At 42.9% G+C, this 20323-nt stretch overlaps 1 protein-coding gene across 2 annotated transcripts in view; it reads left to right on the top strand.

The window, feature by feature from the left end:
• Window positions 1-20323, top strand: part of cttnbp2 (cortactin binding protein 2) — a 92369-nt gene that overhangs the window by 48044 nt on the left and 24002 nt on the right. For both annotated transcript variants that reach the window (XM_073471333.1, XM_073471334.1), the window contains 5 exons: window positions 4757-6182; window positions 10343-10648; window positions 15388-15487; window positions 17979-18129; window positions 19179-19370. In XM_073471333.1, coding sequence (XP_073327434.1) covers window positions 4757-6182; window positions 10343-10648; window positions 15388-15487; window positions 17979-18129; window positions 19179-19370 — 2175 coding nt within the window. The remainder of the gene's footprint in view (window positions 1-4756; window positions 6183-10342; window positions 10649-15387; window positions 15488-17978; window positions 18130-19178; window positions 19371-20323) is intronic.

Here is a 20323-nt window from a genome sequence, read left to right as displayed (position 1 = left end):
CAAAAGTAACATGTTACAGTTGTATATTACTTAAAGCAGTAACAGACTAATCCTTTTTTAATCGGATTTGCTGTTATATTGTTCAGTGTTTCCCACATGTATATTTTACTTGGGCGGGCCGCCCAGGTATATTAACAGCCACCCAAGCATATTTGGCAGCACATCTTAGCATTTTATAGGCTGCTTTTCTTTTTTTTAATCCATCTGCGAGATGGATGCCATCCACGATCTGCCCTCGCTCTTCCCCTCACGTCTACTGTCAATCACACATGCTTTGCAGAGGGAAACACACTGTCTAGTATTACATCCCTCTTACAAACGCACTGATTATGATGCAGCCTCTCCTGTTTAATGTAGGCCGACTAATGTCGATGTTTTGTACAAACTTGTAAGTACACCTGGTGGTTGTGAGGTCGTCCGGTGCACATTGGTTTTATTTGGCTACATAATTAACATCAAGCTTCCTCTACATGCAGCACATCTGCTGTTATGACAACTGAAACGCAGGTGAAAGAAATCCCAAAACATGAGGTGTGTTATTTGGACGACAGAAAGGCGGGGCAAGCCAGTGTGCATAGATTAACTTGGGCAATTAAAGATACGCTATGTAGGACTAATGCTGGCCAGATTGTTGAAGCTATTCTGAAGAAAGTTGTTTCTTTGAGTCTCATTCTCAGGTCGTCAAATGGTTAGATCAGTTAGATTTGCCACAATTCAGTTGTTCCGGTCATTTAACAGAAACCAAAGAATAATTCATTCAGATTTTCCGGCACCTTAAGCAAAAGAGACAGATGGAAGTGATGACTCCCTACCTTTGAAGCGGTCATAAAGTCTGAATTTGTGTCTATTCCTTTATAATTTACATTCCTTTAGTCTGTAAGGGTGAACTGATCAAAAGAGGCAAAAAGGGTTTTGCATAAAATTAATCCAAGTTGTGAATATTGTCCTTTGAAGTCCATCGCTCACTGTCTGCAAGCTTCGTTCGTAACACAAACATAGCTTCTTCTGACAGGAGATATATTTTCCATATTTCTTTATTCAGATTTATCTGCATCACCTTGGACATAGCCTGAAATGACTAGTATGTACAGCATGTTGTTTTGAGTTATTCAGGGTTCTTATCACAAATGTTTGTTTAAAAAGGTCCAGAATTCATCTGAAACCTGCTCCGCTCCTCTACAATCACTCTCAATGCTGATCAGAAACATGGCAATACAAGAAGACTTTGACCTTCAGAGATTTGCTTCACTTGACCCTAAAAATGTGTGTAAACAGAGCGGCAGCAACCACAAAACAACCGTTTGCCCTCTTTAGCACAGAATAAATCAACATGTCACCACTGATTACACAGTTGTACCTAAACTGTCAACAGCCGTGTACGAGGCAGTCAGGCAGGGATAATGGTTTTGTTGGAACCCTGAAAGTGACCAGTGTCACAACAACAACAACAACAACAACAACACTGCTAAAGACACAGGCTCATTGCACTCAGAGGGATCTTCTGGTTGCTGGGTAGAGTAAATTTCACCAGCATTGTCCGTGCTATCTTTATCCCCTCCATCCTGTTTCCACTCTTGACGTTCTCCTGTGAGTAAGTTGTTGAATTATCCATGAGGTCTTAGGCAGGCTGAAGGCAGGCAGGCGGTTATATGTAATACACTGTGAATTGGTTTATGGGCATAATGAAGACGCCCCCACTCCCTCGTGTCCTCCTCCATGAATCAAGAAGTGACGAAGAAACACTGTTTTTGTGGGTTAACACGCTGCCAGAGTGCTGTAGATGTTGCAAGGCTGAATTTGGAGGCAAGGTCACGACCGCCGGTGCTAAAATTCCTTCATCTTAAAATAGTCCCCTGGCCTCCTCCTTCGCTTCCTTCTTCTCTCATCCACAATTCTTCACAGTCGCTGAATTGGCTGCGTTATTCTGCCGCAATGCTCGCTGATACCTCGGCGCTGCAGCGTTTCAGGTGTAAGGATAGACCTCGAAGGAAAGATTCAACGTGTAAGCTTTATGTAAATATTGTATTAAGCGGTAGAGGATTTCAGGTCCAGGGAGCACCGAGTCCAACTGAGGTGTCTGCAAGGTATCTCCACGAAAATGAGTTCCAGTTTAATTTCATTATTATTTCACGCTGTAGATGATGGCAGAATGAGCTGAGATTTAACACACTCTGCTGTGGTTATCATTACAGGAGGAAAGGTGAACCACTCTATTGTATTACATTGATCAAACAAAGAAAATATATATTGCAGGGATGTCTATTGGTACTTTAACAAAATATTAACAATTTACCGGCACCAAGATGCCATTTGCTTCGCAGGAGCCTTTGCAGGTGGTTTGAGAGTGACATGATTTCCTTTTGTCTCAATTGTGCATGTTTAGCAACTACAAAAGCAGCACAGTCCTTTCATGAATGTGAGGATTTTTTTTATTTTTTGATTCAGTGGCAGTCTTCTTCAGGGACTCTTGCCACATAGGAGTCCTGTAAAAAAGAAAAAATTGCAGGGTCATCCAGCAAAAGAGCTGATCCCTTCTTAGATTACACCACAGATGAGTTCAACACCATCCAGCAGAAAAGACCATGTAGAATACTAAGTTAACAGTTTACCTCACAAATGTCAGGATTGAGTAGGAATGACCACTGCTGTGAAAACTTCCAAGGCTTGTAAAGTCCTTCCTCAAAGAAATGAAATAGGTCTTGTGCTGGCCTAATGGAGAGCCTTAGATTAAGAGACATCTAAAGCTTTAATGTTTGCTATGTCAGATCCCCGTCTTGGATTGAAAAGGGGAGAAACATTCCTGTCTGCAGTTACTCTTCAGAGGAAGCTGTGTAGCTGATTTCGTTTGTAGATAACTTGTTGTATTTCACAGCTCCTGTTGTGGATGTTTGGAACTATATGAATGTGAAGCAGATGCTTAAAAAGAGACTTCATGCACTTTCCTGATGAAATAAAAATGTTTTTATGTGGCGCCCTTGATGGCTTATAACGGCGCACACTTTCAGGCAATCTCTCCTGGAAGAGATTCAAAGTGTTGTGCTTGAAATAGTTCTGTGAAGAAGGAGAAACTGGAGCTAGAGAGAGAAGTTCAAAACCATGCTTACTTTCTCACCTCCACACGCAAACTACTGGGTGTGTCAGATGTCAGATTGTCGATTTTGGACGGTTGAAGAAATGATTGGACTCAGCCACTCCAGTTCCAAAATCATGAATCTGGTCCCTTTAGGTTAGAGGTTGAAAGATGTTCAAAGCTTTTCCAGCAGTGCATTTGGATCATAGTGTGCATCAGTGGTGACATTTGCTCCTGTATATTTTAAACTTGTCTTAATCCTGCCTGGTTTCACTCTACACTGCACAGTGTACCACAACCTTTACAGCATCCCTAAATGTGTTCCTGCAAGGCATTAGGCTGACTTACAACAGACATAATCCTCACCCAATTAACAGCTAGTTGTAGCACCTCCTTTTGAGTAACGACTGGTGTTCCCTTGGCGCTCCCCAAGAGCTTATTAACCCCTCGCTCCTCCTCAGCATCAGCTGCTGCTGATATGCACTTTCTGATGGTGCTGGAATAGGGGGAAGCGGGGGAGTGGAGGAGCTGAGGGAGGGACGTCTCGTTTGGGACAGGGGTGACGGGGTGTCGCCTCTTTTGTTTGAGGCTTGTTAGAGCGACAGGGTCTTGGCAATTGGGTTGAGAGCCCCGGTTAAGCCTTGTTACCCTCTGTGAAGCCGGCTCTGAGCTAACAATAGCAGCAGCGCTCCAGATATAGAAGCCCAGGCTTTGACAAGTCATCGAAATTCAACCATATGCAGAGACTCTGTGCCTCTGTGAAAGGATAAATTAGACTCTTTCCCCAAGCCAACGCATGGATTAATAAAGTGTCTATTTGTTTTAAATGTCTGCTTATCCATCTTCCTTGCCTGTCTGTGTAATCGAGCTTTTTGTGTCTGGCTCATTTGATTAATCTCGCTCGTCTATGTGCTTCTGGAGAAAATTGTTCCGTCTCATTTTAGCTTCAAATGGCTCAGTATTCACTCCAGAATGAAAACAGTTAATCTAATACTCAATTACAGACTAAATTGAAAGTCTGTGTTTGTAGCCAAAGTTTTTTGTGTTGTTCTGGTGATTGATGATATTTTCAGGATCCACCTGACGCCCAGTGTGCTAAGACTCACAGTGTGTCATAGGTTGCTGGTGAGACAGGTGGTTGCGACTGAGGTGTGTGACATGTATGTGAGCGATGATGTATGTTTCACATATATGTGAGGTTCATGGAGCTTGTACAACATGTAGTCTGTGTGGGTGGTGGTTTGATTGGTTGGAGATAATCAGATTAAAAGGAGAGGAAAAGATGTCAGTGGTTGATAGCGACACTCATTTGTTAATTCTTTAACTGAAGACGATTTATTTGTATCTGATCAAATGTAATGCTGAAGCTAATAGTTATTTTATTGTCAATTAATTTGTAGGTTTTTTTTGTAGTTGGGGGATAAGATATCAGAGGATGGGATAAAAGATTGAAGTGTTTGGAGTCTTTGCCGATAATTGGCATAAACAGTGAATCAGTTATGACAATTGTTGACCATTAGGCGATTTCATCACTAGATTAAAGGCTGTGTGTTTGTGCAGCTCTACTAAGCCCATCTCAGATAACTCAAACCCATGTTATGATCTCTTGGTACCCTTTTTTTGTGTGTTAGATATTGCGTTGTTCTCTGCAACTGTCTCCTGACTTTGTGTGAATTTTTCTTCCAGCTGGAGATGGAGAAGCTGCAGCTCCAGAGTCTGGAGCAGGAGCACCGCAAGCTGACGGCGCAGCTGAAGGACGAGCGTGAGAAGAACAAGCACATCGTCATGATGTTGGTGCGCGAGTGCAAGCAGCTTGCCACACGGGTGGTGGAGGAGTCGCAGCGCTTTGACGAGCTCCAGGCTCGCCTCGATGAGGAGAGTCGCACCTCTGGCCGGCTGCAGGAGGAGTTGACTACAGAGCGGCAGCGTAGCCAACAGATGGAGGCCAAGATGGAAAAGCAGCTGTCGGAGTTTGACACAGAGCGGGAACAGCTGCGTGCCAGGCTGGGCCGCGAGGAGACCGAGAGCCACAGTCTGCGGCAGCAGGTGGAGCAGCTCAGGACTGAACAGGGCGATGGGAAGGATGGCGCTGCTGTCGCCCAGCCTGCTGCTGGAGCAGAACCTGCTGCTGCCACCAGCCCACCACCCAAACCTAAAGCTGTGACATCTGTTTCTGTAGCCACAGAGCCCATCAGCTCTCGAACAGCATCTTGCCAAACGGACCTGCCCCCTACTGAGGTGGAGGGTCCTAAGAAGACCCCCCTCACTATACCCGTCAAACCGACCCCAGCCAACTATGTGGGCCTGAGTCTGCCAAAGACGACTGGCCGCGGGATCGTCCACAGCAGCTCAGGAGGACTGGCACAGACAGAGAATGGCTCAGAGGGCCAGGTCCCTCACGGCGTACCCAGCGGAGTCAGCCCTCGTGTCCAGGCAGCCCGCTACAAGTTCCAGGAACAGGACCAAAATGGCACGGCATCCCAGAGTCCCCCAGCCCGTGACCTCTCCCCCACCAACCGGGACAACTTTGCCGCCAAGCAGCAAGCACGCCACACTGTCACACAGGTCCTTTCGCGCTTCACCAGCCCTCCCGCAGGAGGTGCCGGACCCCTGCGTCCAGGCCTGCCCCACTCTGCCTCAGAGGGAGGCCCTTTTCCCGGCCGCCTGAGCCATCCCATCGGCATCAAGTCGCCCACGGTGGCCAGGATCGACCGGGGAAACCCTCCCCCTATCCCTCCCAAAAAGCCAGGGCTTTCCCAGACCCCCTCTCCTCCTCACCCACCCATCAAGGGGGTGGGGGACAGCAGCCGCTCCCCTGGGGTGGGGCTAAAACCGGCCACGCCCCAGCTGCCGCCCAAACCCGCCCTGGACCTGGTCCCAGCCCTGGCGGCCTCTCAGGTGGGTGCCTGCTCCCCCTCCCGCTCCCCGGGGCCTGGCCGGGGCCCTCAGCGGCAGCCGGCAGCAGCATGTGTAGAGTGCCCCCCCGTCATCAGCCCTGCCACCACTGTCAGTAGCCCTTCCTCCATAAACCCCCCCTCCACCTCCTCCATTAGTGCTCCATCCTCCCGTAGCTCCCGTGCCTCAGCAGGCAGCCCCCTGGCAACAGCATCAGGTAAAGGGGCTCCTCCATTCTCCATCTCCCTCCAGTTCTCCCCACTGCCTCTTTCCTTTGACTGTCTTTCCATGGCACTAGCCTAGCATAGCTTAGCATAGCAATCAGGTCACAGGGATCTGGTCTAACCACAGGAATGCAGCGCAGAATAGCACATGGGTCAATTCAGTTTATGCCACTGACTCTGTCCCTCAACCCCAAATTACCTTGCAAGATCTGATGTCGCTCACTGCATCCTCTCTCTACTCATCTGTCTCTCTCTGCCCTTAATATGTCCTCCCTCTGGGCACCTTCCATCTCCCATGTTGTCACATTAGCCCTGTCGTAATGAATATCAACAGCAGGCAGTGACAACATGTCGCTAACATGTGCCTCAGAGACTCGAGGTTATCCATGTCAGGGTGAACTAAGGCAAAGCAGATGTTTCTCTCCTCTAGTGTACTCAGATTGGTTAGTCGGCCTTCCTACCAGTAACCCCCTGTCCTTTCTGAAGCTGATGCCAGAGGCTGCTCTCTCCTCCCCTTCCCTTTTCCATCCTCCAGTAGCATGCCATGTCCACTCCTCTACCACCTGCACTCTTCCTGTTTCAGCTTCTATTAACTCATCCCTCTGGCCTCCTGTCCATTCTGCTACCTGTCATTGACGGCTGTCTGTATGAAATGAAGTTGTTTTCATGTAAATGTTAGCGTTTATATTTATCTTGTGATGTGCTTTTAGTACAATGCTTGGTTGTACTGTGTAGTATGATTAAAGAGTAACGGAGTGTATTACAACTATGGTCTTATTTCCATAGTTTTGGCCATTGTTGGTGTACTCACTATGAGTCTGTTCAAACCTGATAACAACATCCATCCTGAGTGATCTGATGAGATGTGGACAGTTAAGTCCATCGATCACATCTGGTGTTAACATGCATCTCAGCATGCATCACTTGTGATCCGATTTCACTTCCTCACTTGATATGCAAATAATAATTTACATCCCTGGGACAAAAGGGAGTCTGGAGACTTTCTCCACGTCTGTTTACTGTATTTGTAAAATTTAACAGTTTTAGCGTCAAGAAAATGTTGTATTCTTTCACAAATTATGCGAGAATGGTGAAGTCAGTTGAAAGAGTGTTCAAACAGCTGTTAAATGTTGGCACTTCAGACACGAAGTAGCAAAAAAAAAACTGATACAGCAATGCTGAAACCAAACAATTTAAAGTATTGCATTTAATGCCGAATTTACAAGATGGTGCAAATGATTAAGAATTTGTCATAGTCAGCATTTCCCTAAGTTTATAAAGTTTCTACTAACTCAACAACTCACAAAATTGTGCAATTTTTTTGAAGGGAGTCTGGGGATTTTCTCCACTGGTAACACAGAAGTAGGCTAAACTGGTTACCATTTACTGTATTTGTAAAATCTTACAGGTTTAGCGGCAAGTAAATGTTATCTTCTTTCATAAATTTAACATAACTGGTTAAATAGTGGAAACTGTATGCTCAAACAGCTGCTGCAAGGTAAGTAAACTTTAGACACAGAAGCAGACAAACTGTACAGCGATCTCACGACCAAGTGACATTTTATACAAGGAAAGAAACAACTTAATGTTTGTTGTGGTCACATGCAGATCAGTCCCCCTCTGAATGTGGTCTGAGTGTTCGGATGCACCCTCAAATGCACCCTCAGTCCATCCTGGGGTGTCCACACCTGTACTTTGAGCTGTACCCTTGTGATCAGATCACTCAGGATGGATGTTGATTCCAGGTCTGAACAGGGCCAAAGATCTCCCACTTCTCAGCAAGACAATTCCTGAGATCAGGGACCATGGAAACATCAAGAAACACAAGTGGGTCAGATGGTCAGACAAGTTTGGACGAGAAAGCAAAGTCCATCAGAACTTTGTGCACATTGAACTGTTGGCTGCTGACTGTCTGATCGTCTGGCTGCTTGTGTTTATGCCCAGTTTGACTTCTTCAACCTCTCAAATATGGAAATTTCCTGCTTTTCTCTGTTTTATAGCATATTGAGCTGCATATCTTTGGGTTTGTACTTGTACATTTAAAGACATCACATTGAATAGACCAAATGCTTAATCAATAGATCTAGAAAACATTTTAATATATAATGAAAATAATCTTTAGTTGCAGCCCTAAATAAAAACACTTAAGAGTAACACCATGTTTTTGTAATTAGTCACAATATTTAGGTCCTCAGATCTGATTTGGCCATCTAAGAGGATTGTTATTGTACCCGGATCTCATGTAAAAATAGAGTTAACACCAGTGCTGGCAACCTTTCGGATTTCATTGCCTTTGCTTCCAGCGTCTCTCTCTTACGATCTGATGACTCTGTGATGTAGTTCTGGGAAATCCGGCTTTTTCCCCAGACATTTTTATCATAGTTTGAAAGCAGGTCCAAAGTCTCACCTGTCAGCAGCCTCATATGTTTTTGTAGCCTTTGCGCTTTTCCTGTTCCCCACCACCACCCCCTCAGACAGACAGTGCAGCCATAACGGCTGCCGTTATCATTATCTGTGTCCTTGAGATTCTCAGCTACACGTTTTCCTTAGTCCTTTAGTCTCTTTTGTATGTCTCTCTTCAGTCTATGAGACGCATTTCTGCCTTTTCCTATTACATTTTTGACCTTCAGAGTTCAGAACATACATATATATCCAGGAACATCTTTAGCATGACACCTCTCAGTAGAGCCGAAGCTGTTTATGTAGCAGTTGTTGGGTTTACTAATCAGGTCTTTGTTATGTTCTTGACTTTATCTGCTCGTCTGTTTGATGTGCTCACTCCTTTAAAACAATGCTGTGTTAATGCAACAGTATCCTTCAGAATAATGTATTATTTAATTTGTCCACTGTGAATATTGTGGATGAATGATTGGACTGAAAGATGAATGCTATCTATCATCTCACTCTTAACCAGATGTGATGACAGACTCTTTTGTCAGCAGCACATGTTGATTTAATTACAGACGTTTTATTAGAGTGAAAACCCCGGAAGAGCTTCGAATTTAAGTTTTATTTTCCGAGGCAGTTTAAATTCAATTTTCCATTTAAACGCAAACATGCTGGTGGGATAATCCTAATGAGCTGGTGGTGTGCAGAAAATCATTGTTCATTTTCTATTCTTGATCTCAGAGTGTATGGAAACCCATTTCTGCCAGTTAAGGAAAGAAATTCCCGGCAACCTAGCCATGATTTACAGAGTGCAGCTTTTGCACACCTTAGGGTCGACAGGTGCGTAGGAGAAGACCGAAGGCCGACAAAATCAGGAAAAAGACTCCCACACACTGTCTACTTCACTTGCATTAAAGTTTATTGACAACAACGTTTCGGTGCTTAGATCTTCATCAGGTTATCTACATCTAGATCTACATCTATTCAATTTATTTTTGAATCTTAAAATCAGAGGTTGGAGTTTTGGTTAAACAGATGTTTCTAGCAGCAGATCTGAAGGGGAGAGAAAATCTCACTGGCTGAGTAAAGTGAGTGAAGCCTGAACCACGGTGTCGCTGGATGAGTTCCAGCTAAATCTGAAACAAAACCTCAGTGTGTCGCTTAACCTGTCTACCTGTTTTCTCCCATAATCCTCCCATAATCCTACTGATTTGTTCATAACATAACCAACCACCACCTGGGATTTAGACAGGAATAGCTACAACAACAGAAACAAACTGAGTGGCTTCTTTTCAGAGATTTAATATCTGATTTCTGTGGTATCGCTTCTTTTTCTAGAATAAGTAGATTCAGATTCAGCCTAACATAATCTGGTATCTTTACAATTCGGGGATCTCTAGTTGAATTTTAAAATGATTATATGGTGATCTGAAGAATTTTTAGGCTGCACAACATGAGCTTTTACTCACTGGCCCTTAAACAAATAGCCGGCTGCTGGGGTTAATAAAACCACTGCTCCCATTTCTACCTTGTAAATGTTAATTTAACTCCAGTCTCTTTTTAAGTTACTCCTGCCTGCTGCTCAGACAAAAGAGCCTGTACTACAGTACGTGTGAACTGAAGTGTGCTCTCCTTCCCTCAAACCCGTCCACCTTCTTACACCCTCGCTCTCCCGTGCTCAGCACTTCTAGAAACGTCCTCTTCCTCCTGCTCTTCCTCCCCCTAGTTTAACCTGTGCTGCTCCTGCTCCTCCTCCCCCCTGCAGGCTGGTGTCCCTCCGTAGTCTCCTGTCTCAGCAGCGGTGGGCCTGCTGCCCTGGACGGCGGGCGCCCCCTGCTCCCCCAAGCTGCTTCCCAGGGAAATGTCACTTTATTGTCAATGCTGCTTAACCAACCAGACCCGACCACCATCACCACCACCACCACCACTACTACCACCACCTCTACCACCAACACCACCTCCACCACCGCCATGGAGAACAAACCCAATCATCTTGACCAGGACCACCACCTCTACCACAACCACAACCAAACCTCTGCCTTGTTTGCTGCTGCTCAGAATGGACACACAGGTAACTGACATAACGTCAACACCTAATGTTAGTTCATTTGTTTTTTATGTCTTAAACTAGAATTCTGGCCATATCTTATAAATTAGTCCTTTTAAATGCCATTGTGTGGATGCAGAATGTTCCTCTGTGTACCTTTCAGCAGTAAGCAGCTGAGTCAGGTGTCTTTCAGTTCCCGGACAGCAAACATCTCATCCAAAGCAACACACGCTTGTATATATTTGTATATACACTTTAAAGTGAAGGTGAAGCCGGTGGTAATGGAATCCCTGTCTGTGGTTTTGGTCAGTGGTTGGCTGGCTGATTGATTTTAAAGAGTAGTCTTCAAGGAATGCCCAGTGGCTTGTATTGATTGGTATTGATTGATAAAGAGAGGGTGATGCATCATGAAACAAACAAAGGTCTCACACAGGATTGATTGTTCTATGAGTGTGGCTGAATGAAATGAGGATCGCAATACACCACCATAATGATGATTATAAAGTCAGTCTCTGAATGCATATATAATATATACAGTATGGTTATATTGTGTGTTTTTCCTGCATTTCAGCATTTTCCTTTTACTGCACATTAAAGGAAAATGGAAAAGAGAAACAAATGCATTCATTAAGACGGTGCATTAATTGGAGTTTGCTCTTGTTCACCTCTGTCAAGCTTTATGTATAAATATCTGAGTGTAGCTATTAGCCGCTGAATATTTGTTTCTCTGTTACATTCAAATTAACTTCCACATGATTAATTTTCTCAACGTTGTGTTTACAAAGTTACGATAACCTCCATCTGCTCTCCGTGTTTCTGGTGTCGTGCGTTTTCACAAACCCACAGTTCTCTACGAGGAGTTGTCTTCATGAGACTCAGTTATATTATTCTCACCTGCACAAACAAACTGTGTAAAGAGTTTGAATGAACTCCTGTAAACATACCTGTGATAAGGCTTCTCCCTCTGCCATCACGGAGTGGCATTTAAATAAGGTTCTTCTCTCAGGTGTGACTGTGTAGAGCTGCATAAACATAAAGCAGATCATTGCTGAAGAGGAGCCATTCGCTCCAGTGACTTTCTATTAAATGTAGAGTAGAAAGAATGTTTACACTGATAAGTGAACACACTCAGTGGTTAGACCCTACACGCCTCCACAGAGGAGATTTATTTATCTGTTTTAGTCATTCAGTTTGTTGGCCTTTTTTAAGAACAGCTCACAGTGGGTGATACGTGATTGAATATCTTTCAAAATAAACCTTCAGAAGGAACATGACTCAGATGTTCCAGACATCAAACATCAGGACATTGCTAAGAGAGATTCTGACCACAGAACAAACCCTGCCACCTGATGTCTTACCACAGCTAACAGGCTCTGCAGAAACATGGTCTGAGATTGTCATTTCAGATAAATCAAACATGATTTTGTTCTTTTGTTGGCCTTTTGTGAAAAGAAAATGAGATGCTAATGCTCAGTTTGAATAAAGGATTTCCCCTTTTCATGCAGCTCCACTTGCTTTAGTGAAGAAAATTCAGGCCAGGGTCCTGAAAAAGTTTACGATCTGATATATATTTTCATGTGGAATCGTTCGGTTAAGGACTCGTCAAAAGGAACAACCCTGACCCTGGTTCAAGTGATGTAGGTGACAGATTAGGTTGTGAATTAAACCCTGAATTAATTCTCTCTTCACTGTATGTATATAGAGTGTAAACCAGACATTAGAGATCATTTGCAAATTATATTTAAGTTCCACTGATCATCACACAAGTTGCATGTTGAACTAAACATACAAAATGAAACACATTTACTATCGTCATCAGACTCAAAGGAGATTCAGATAAAGTTTGAGTATAACACATCTGAAACCTGCAATAACTGATCAGTAAGGGATAATGCCCGACGGTTCTGGACTCCACGTCATCTATTAATTCCTGATAATGGACACCTCGAAGAGCAATGGTCACTTGTCAAAGATAAAAAAAATTAGGACCATTAACGTATAATTTGTTTTGTGATCAAAACATAAAGTTTTATTCACAAGCAGTAGCTCCGTTTCCCTAGCAACACATGGGAGCTTCACAACGAGCTGGAACGATCATTACGATCCCATTAGGTTCTTTTGGGGCAGTGGTGGCCTAGAGGTTAGAGAAGCGAACTTGTGATCGGAGGGTTGCTGGTTGCCAGTTCACCGGCAGGAAATCTGGGTGGGGAAAGTGAAAGACAGCACTTCCCCTTCACTCATTACCAACACTGAGGTGCCCTTGAACAGTGGAGCTGCTCTGTGGCCAACCGATCAGACTGTGGTTGTACTGGGCAGCTTCCAGGTGTGTATGTGTATGTGAACCAACCCTGAATAAATAAAGGTTAAAAAAGAAAAAAAGAACTTGTAATGGGAATGTTGTTCACTACTCCAGTGAAGCGATCAGACCTTAGATACGACTTAGCAACTAGAAATAAACTTGTCCGCCCATCTCATTGAATCCTTCGGCTCAGCTATTTGCCAGAAAGCTAACGTTATGCAAAGAAGATTCAAATTCAATAACGTTGCGTATGGTAGACAAACAGTAAATATGTTTTCATAGCATGTTAAACAAACACTTAAAAATATTGTATTTTAATAAATCTTATGTAGCTATATTGTGCTCAATGAATGAACCAAACTGACGAGACTGGAATGCACCACCCAGCATCGGATTAGCTCGTTGTGAGGGATGTCCAAAACATATTTTCCTCAGAGGATTATCTTGTTTTAGCCCACTGGGTTTTGTGGCTCTTGTTGTCCTAATGGCAAACTGGTTAAACTGATTTATAAAGCCAACCCCTAAAACATTCAGTAGTATTACCGAGCAGTTATCTGGATGTTCCTTGAGCTGTGAGATGAAGATGCAGTGTGAGGACAAAGACATGGTGCTGATAAACACTCTGCATGTGCTGTTGTAAATTCTGTAATTGTATGAGCGGCGGCTGATCCCATTATGTTGGCTGCCATTAAATGAGATGGACTGTCATGTCAGGGCTGTAACCTCAGCACGGATGTCGGCTCCGAGCTCGTTCAGATCGCACACACACCCACACACAAATTACCCACACCGGCAGTGTAGAGCGTACTCTCTCACACACACAGAATAATTAATGCATGTAGACCCATTTACACACATGTACACGCACGCGCACACACACTTGCAGGTCTATCAGGATCTGCTTCCCTGCTGAGATGTTTAGTAACACTCTGTCAGTTGTGGCGCGTTGATCCATGAACATGGCTAATGCAGCTGAAGGACAGCTGTGCTGAGGGCTTAAAGGTGGACGTTCAGAGGGGACACACACAAAAACACACAGACACACACATCAATATTTCATTGTCCTCTGCTTCTCCCGAGAGTTTTCCTGCTCATCTGATCTGATTGTCTGAGCCCCACTTACCTCTCCTCCCTCTCTTCCTTCGTTTCCCAAACTGGCACTCAGACATCTTTCTACATTTAAGCCACAAGCAGACGGTCGATTGTTTGATGTGAAAAGAGGAAAAACCACAAACCTTCCCATAATGACAGATAAAGGTGTTTTTATTTATACTTTGCAGTGGTAGTCCAACAGTATGATGCACTTTACTGCATGGTCTTCACTGAATATGGGAGGTACAGCACAGAAACACTGAAAACATTTACATTACGCAAAGATAACTTGAGGTATATACATGAGGGGACGACTGATGTGGCTTTTCAGGGCCAATAAAGAAATCAAGGAGACTGAAAGCTGATATTTGGGACTGATATTCATTTGCAGTAAAAATATAACTGTCAGAATTTTGAACAACCAGTGATGAAATAAACCTAAGTACACTTTACTCAAGTACTGTTCTCAAGTACAATTTTCAGGTAGTGTACTTGAGTATTTTCCATTTTCTGCTACTTTATACTTCCACTCTTCTACATTTATTTGATAAATTGAGTTACTGGTTACTTTGCAGATTCACATTATTCAGTGTTTATAGGCTATTAATTGTGACTTATTACTCATCAGATATTGTTGTGGGCGGGACATTGTGTGAGAGGATGCTGCATCAGAGCCAAAGTAGCACAATTTTAAAGTAGTTTATTTTTTATCAGCAATCTGATACCAATAATCAGAAAAATGCAGAGTATTGGCCCCAATAATCAGCCAGGGCCGATCAGTCTACAACTATAATACATCCAGTTCACCCTGTATTCATTATGTATGTTGTTCTGGTGGGTCTATAGTACCTGATGTGCGGTACAGTGATAAACATGTTAAACTGTTTTTGTCTGGGCTGAAGTCCTGCCCCACTTCTGTTCCACTTCTTTTTAGTGTTCAGTGTGATTCCTCATAAAAGGTTTCTCTCATCAGACCTACTGATAAGCTGGAACATTTCCAGGGGATTTCTGTTCTCATTCATGGATAAATGGGTACTCTCCTGATGTACTGGAGAGTAAAATTTGGACGACTTGTCTTCTCAGGATGAAAGAACCCCTCTGTGGCTAAAACTCTCGGGAACATGTAGTTGTTGAATGCTTAGGTAATTATTGTTGATTAAATGAGGAAGTGCTTAAGTTTTGCTGTACAGTGTATGAATGTGGTCGTTACCTGAGATGTTTTGGTAGTTTTTATGATGTTTTAGGCTGTGTTTATTTTGTTTTGTTAATTCTGCCTCCTTCCATGTACACCTACGGTTACAGTTAATTTCAACGGCGTACAACAGACGGTCTTCTGCATCATCATCTTTCTTTTTTTCTCTTTCTCCGTCAGAGTGTGTGAAGCTGCTGCTGTCTTCGGGATCACCTGCTGATGTATCGCATGAAAACGGATTCACACCTTTACACTTTGCTGCCGCCCACGGCCACAGCAGGTGAGCTCTCGTGAGTCGTCTTCTTTCAGCGGTACTCCTCCATCCTGAACTGCCTCACACATGCTCACACTTAGCAGGGAGACTGCGGAGAAATATATGTCAGATAACTCTTTTATTCCCCCGCCCTCGAGGCCTAACCGGCATCTTTTAAATATTTTATAATGGATTTTTTATCATTCGGCTGGGAGTTATATTAAATTATACTTCTGCCTGTGTACCATGACCTACATCCTTCAGATGCAGTTCGACCAGCATAAGGATTTAAGCTAAAGCTGTAACAGTTCGGTCAGTTCCTTTTGCATTATTAGTGAATTTTGGTCTATAAAATTGATTAGAAATGGTGATTGTAAGTTACCAGACCTCAAGGTGGCATCTTCAGATTGCTTATTTGGTCTGAACAGCAGTTTAAAAACCAAATATATTTGAGTCACAGTGATATAAAACTGTATGTTAATATAAGACGCTCAAAGAAACGTTCCACCATTTAACAGCCGCTTCTTTCACAAAGTAAGCTTATGAGGAAAATTCTGTTCAGCCCGTGGTTTGAAGCGGACAGACATGCAGTAGATGTCTGGTGTACAGAACAACCAAATCACAGAATATAACATATTAAAATGATGACATTTCTGATACATTTAAATTATAAAATGGATGTGATTGGATTAAAAGGATTTGTGATTTGGTTTTGCTTCATCTTCCAGTGATCGACTCAACAATTCATCAGCTGACTGTTTCACCACTAATTCCATCTTTAGCCTTGTAGAACATGTTACTCTTATACCTTTCATTTAATGTTGTCATAGAGCTCTAAAAGTGTTCTTGACTCACTTTTGGGACAGTATTATAGTGTTATAACAGTGATTTATGTGTTTTCAAATGATGACTCATCATATATTTTGCTGCGAGACGAGCACAGCTGGAACCTGCCATGTGTGAAATTTGACCACGAGGCCGCTGCCACTAACCACGTTGGGTTTCGGTGCCTAAAGCAGTGCCAGCATGTCTGCTCAGTACTGTCACCACACCAGTATGAGCTGGTGGCTTTGTGGCATACAGTACGAGGCTGTGAAGCTTAATGGGGTGATTTCCCACAGCTAAAATAAACCCATGAGTTGAACTGGGCAGCTGACATTCATGTCTGCAGCTTGCTGATTGGTAGTTTCCCCTCCTCAGATGTCACTTGAGCTCAACTTATTCATTATTAACAAAGTCAGTTCCGATCACATGTATTGATCCTGGTGTATTGGCGGGATGAACCTGAAGTTTACAGCCAGAGAGGCTCTGTCAGTTCTGGTGGAGGTGGGGGTGTTAGTTTGTGTGTGTGCGCATGCCAAAAACACGATGCCCAGGACCAGCTGGGGAATGTGCAGTGTTGTAATATCTGATCACAGTGTTATTTATAGAGGGGGGGTATCCAGAAGGCATGCTGACACACACGCACACACACACACTGAGAGTTTATTTTATTATAACTGTTTTTTTCGGTGGTTGTGACTCAGTGGTCGTGTTAGCAGACAGGCTCAGTTTTCCTCATATGATCTCCTCTCTCTGATTGATGTCTTTCCTTGTCTCTGAGCATGTGTTGCTCGGACTCAGAACTTTAGTTTGTATGTGTGTGCAAATTATTACATGTATTTCTTTGTCTCTAGGGCTCATTATTCGTATGTAGAGTACAGTGAGTGCGGCGATATGTATGTGTTTTGGGGCCTCATCTTTTATTATTTGATTTAAAACCAATATCAGTATTTAATAATTATTCAATGTGATTGCTGATATTTGTGTTTTTAACAAAAACGAATATATTTGCTCAGGATATGTGTGTGTGTGTGTGTGTCTGTGTGTGTGTATATATATATATATATATATATATATGTATGTATGTATGTATGTGTGTATATATATATATATATATATATATATATGTATGTATGTATGTATGTGTGTGTATATATATATATATATATATATATATATATATATATATATATATATATATATATATATATATTTGTGTTTTTGGAAATATTCCTGATTTTCAGTTACAGGTTTATTGTCAAAGATGGAAAGTATAGCACACGTTGGATGACTTTATATATTAACACTGAACTTTAACTTTAACATTTAACTTTCACCTTAAATGAAATTAAAATAAAATGAAATTAAAATTTTGATAAAGATGTGCAACCAATTGTTTCACTATACAACACTGTCTTACAATAACAAATTTTTCTCTACTTTTTTGGCTGTATCTGTTTTGACTGATATTATCGACCAATAATCTGCCAGACTGATGTATTGGCCAGTAGGACAAAACCAGTGCTAAAACACTGGAGGATATCAGACAAAACCAGGAGTTTACTGTGTATATTTTGCTAGGCTCATCCTCTTCCTATATATATGAGTTAATACTGTTGAATATGTGTGTAGTATGTCTATATTGATATGTTTGTTTGTCCGTCCACGTGTTTCTTACTTTGCTCCCTCCCTTCAGCTGCGTGGAGGTGCTGCTGGCTGCAGGAGCTGCTGTGGATTCATCGGCGGCGGGGGGACAGACGTCCCTCTTCCTGGCCTGTGAGGCTGGTAGGCTGGACTGTGCCCGGGTCCTGCTGAGCGCTGGAGCCGATCGTTCGCGCACCACAACTGTAAGTCCCGTAGGCTGTACATGTAGCATGTAAATATGAATTTGAATATATTATTTTCTGTGTCTAGTGTCTTTTAATTTGTAAAAGATCACACTGATTATCTAATTGTATATTTACATTTTAGAATTTAATTGCAAAATACAGACAATACATTGGAAGAGGGACACAGGAATGTAGCTTTACAGTTAAGATTTTATGACTCTTGTGTCCTAACATCAATCACTACCACCTGCTCTAGACATCTACAAATTTTCACACTTATCCTGCTTCACACAAAAGGTTTAAGTATTCCCGAGAGTTTGGTTGTCTGATTGGTGCAAGCTAATTGATGTTTGGGCTCCTGGATCTCCATGGTAACCATAGGAGCCCGTTAGTTGCCGTGGCAGCATGTGACGAGACCCTATATTTAGTTACCTGCTTTGTTCTACATTTAGCTTTCCTGCTGAACCAGAGCGCTGCCAACGTCTCTATAGAATATCTGACCTCTTCAGCGTGGATGTATTTTTAGACACCAGAAAATGTTGGCCAGTGTGTTGGGTCAAACGTAATGATTTAACATGGAGGAGGAGCTCTAAACTGGGTTAAGAGAGTACAGTCACAGTTGTTTTTTTATCAGGATGTTATTTTTTTCCTTTACTGGAGCTTATTGCTGTTGGAAAGAAATTATAACAAGAAAGACATAAAAAACAAGTAAAAAGTTGTCAACTCATTTGCATTTCAGTGTTGAGACATAAAAAGCAAGTGGACGTAAGCTTAAAATGATTTGTTCTCGTCATGGATTTTTGGTATTTTTCAGTGAAAATCGGAAAGAAAAACATTAAAAATTAGAAACTTGAGGTCTACGTACATTTTTGTGTGCTCTGGTGTGTATGAAATGTAGCTGAATCAAGTAGTTGATTAATTGATAAGTTGATCGACAGAAAACTAATCAGCAAAATTGTCCTGATTATCAGTCATTTTAGTATCGATGAATCAAGTTGAGTCAGACATTTTTGTAGTTGCGGTAACTCTGCACACGGGGACGTAAACTCACCTTTCCCTCTCTGCAGGACGGCTGCACGGCTCTCCACGCGGCCGTGCGCTCAGGACACGTGGACACGCTGCGTCACCTCCTCTGCCACCCGACTCAGGGTGAGTCCACTGTGACCCCTGACGCCCTGACTCTGCCTGCTGCCCTGCTGAACCAGGCCAACAATGACGGCTGGACGGCCGCACACATGGCCGCTGCCCTGGGCCTCAAGGTGAGAATGAGATGGCAAAAAATGTGATCACTGTGATTTGCCTGACATTTAATGGACTTGTTTAAAGGGATAATTCAACCCAAAATCAAAAATACATACTTTTCCTCTTACCTGTAGTTCTATTTATCCCTTCTGGATTGTTTTTGGTGTGAGTTGCAGAGAATTGGAGATATCGGCTGTAGAGATGTCTGCCTTCCACTATTCTTGCGTAGCCAGAACTATCTCTGTTAGTGCTGGAGAGAGCTCCAACTGCACCAATCCTCATTCTAGTATAGGGGGAAAAAACTCTCTGGCTTGTTTACATGTCTTTCAACAAATCACAATTGTCTTTGGTGGCGTTTAACCAGGGATGCAGTGATGGTGCCCCTGCAAAATAGTGTCTGGGGAAACTTTGTTTGCAGGTGGTTTGTGGGGAGGTGAGCTCTGGCATTAAAGCTTCTAGCTTATTTACATTCATACCGTTAGCGATCAGGTCAGTGTTAGAGTAACTTGCCAGTTTTAGTGTGTAGGTTTCTAGCTCGGAGGTTGTTGTTGTTCCATGTCGCGATGGGGGTTTGAAAACTGTACACACAGATAGCGTAAGGAAGCTTGGGAACAGGCGCCCAATGACAGGCTTTATACCTCCAGTCTATATCAGTAAGTCAGACTAGACTTCCGCAGATAGTCCACAGACCGTCCAGGAGTAGATGGTTCTACATGAAACTGCTCACAACAGGGAGGCTAGGTAACTTATTATCTCAGCCAAGGAGGATTAATCTTTATATCCTGTGCTGTCAAGAGCACAAGCCTCTGCGTGGTGATACGGTGCAGTTCAGTAGAAAGAAAGTAGTTCTCACACGCAATTGCTCATAGCAAGTGGACTATCTTGAGTAACCAGGCCATGATTTCTGGAAAGAGACATTGCTTTTGAGTTAATTGAAATGCATTTTTATTGGGCTTTGAGCACCATGAGG

Source organism: Pagrus major, chromosome 8 (genome assembly GCF_040436345.1).
Source record: "Pagrus major chromosome 8, Pma_NU_1.0".
Taxonomy (NCBI): Eukaryota; Metazoa; Chordata; class Actinopteri; order Spariformes; family Sparidae; genus Pagrus; species Pagrus major.
This window is presented reverse-complemented; position numbering and strand designations above follow the sequence as displayed.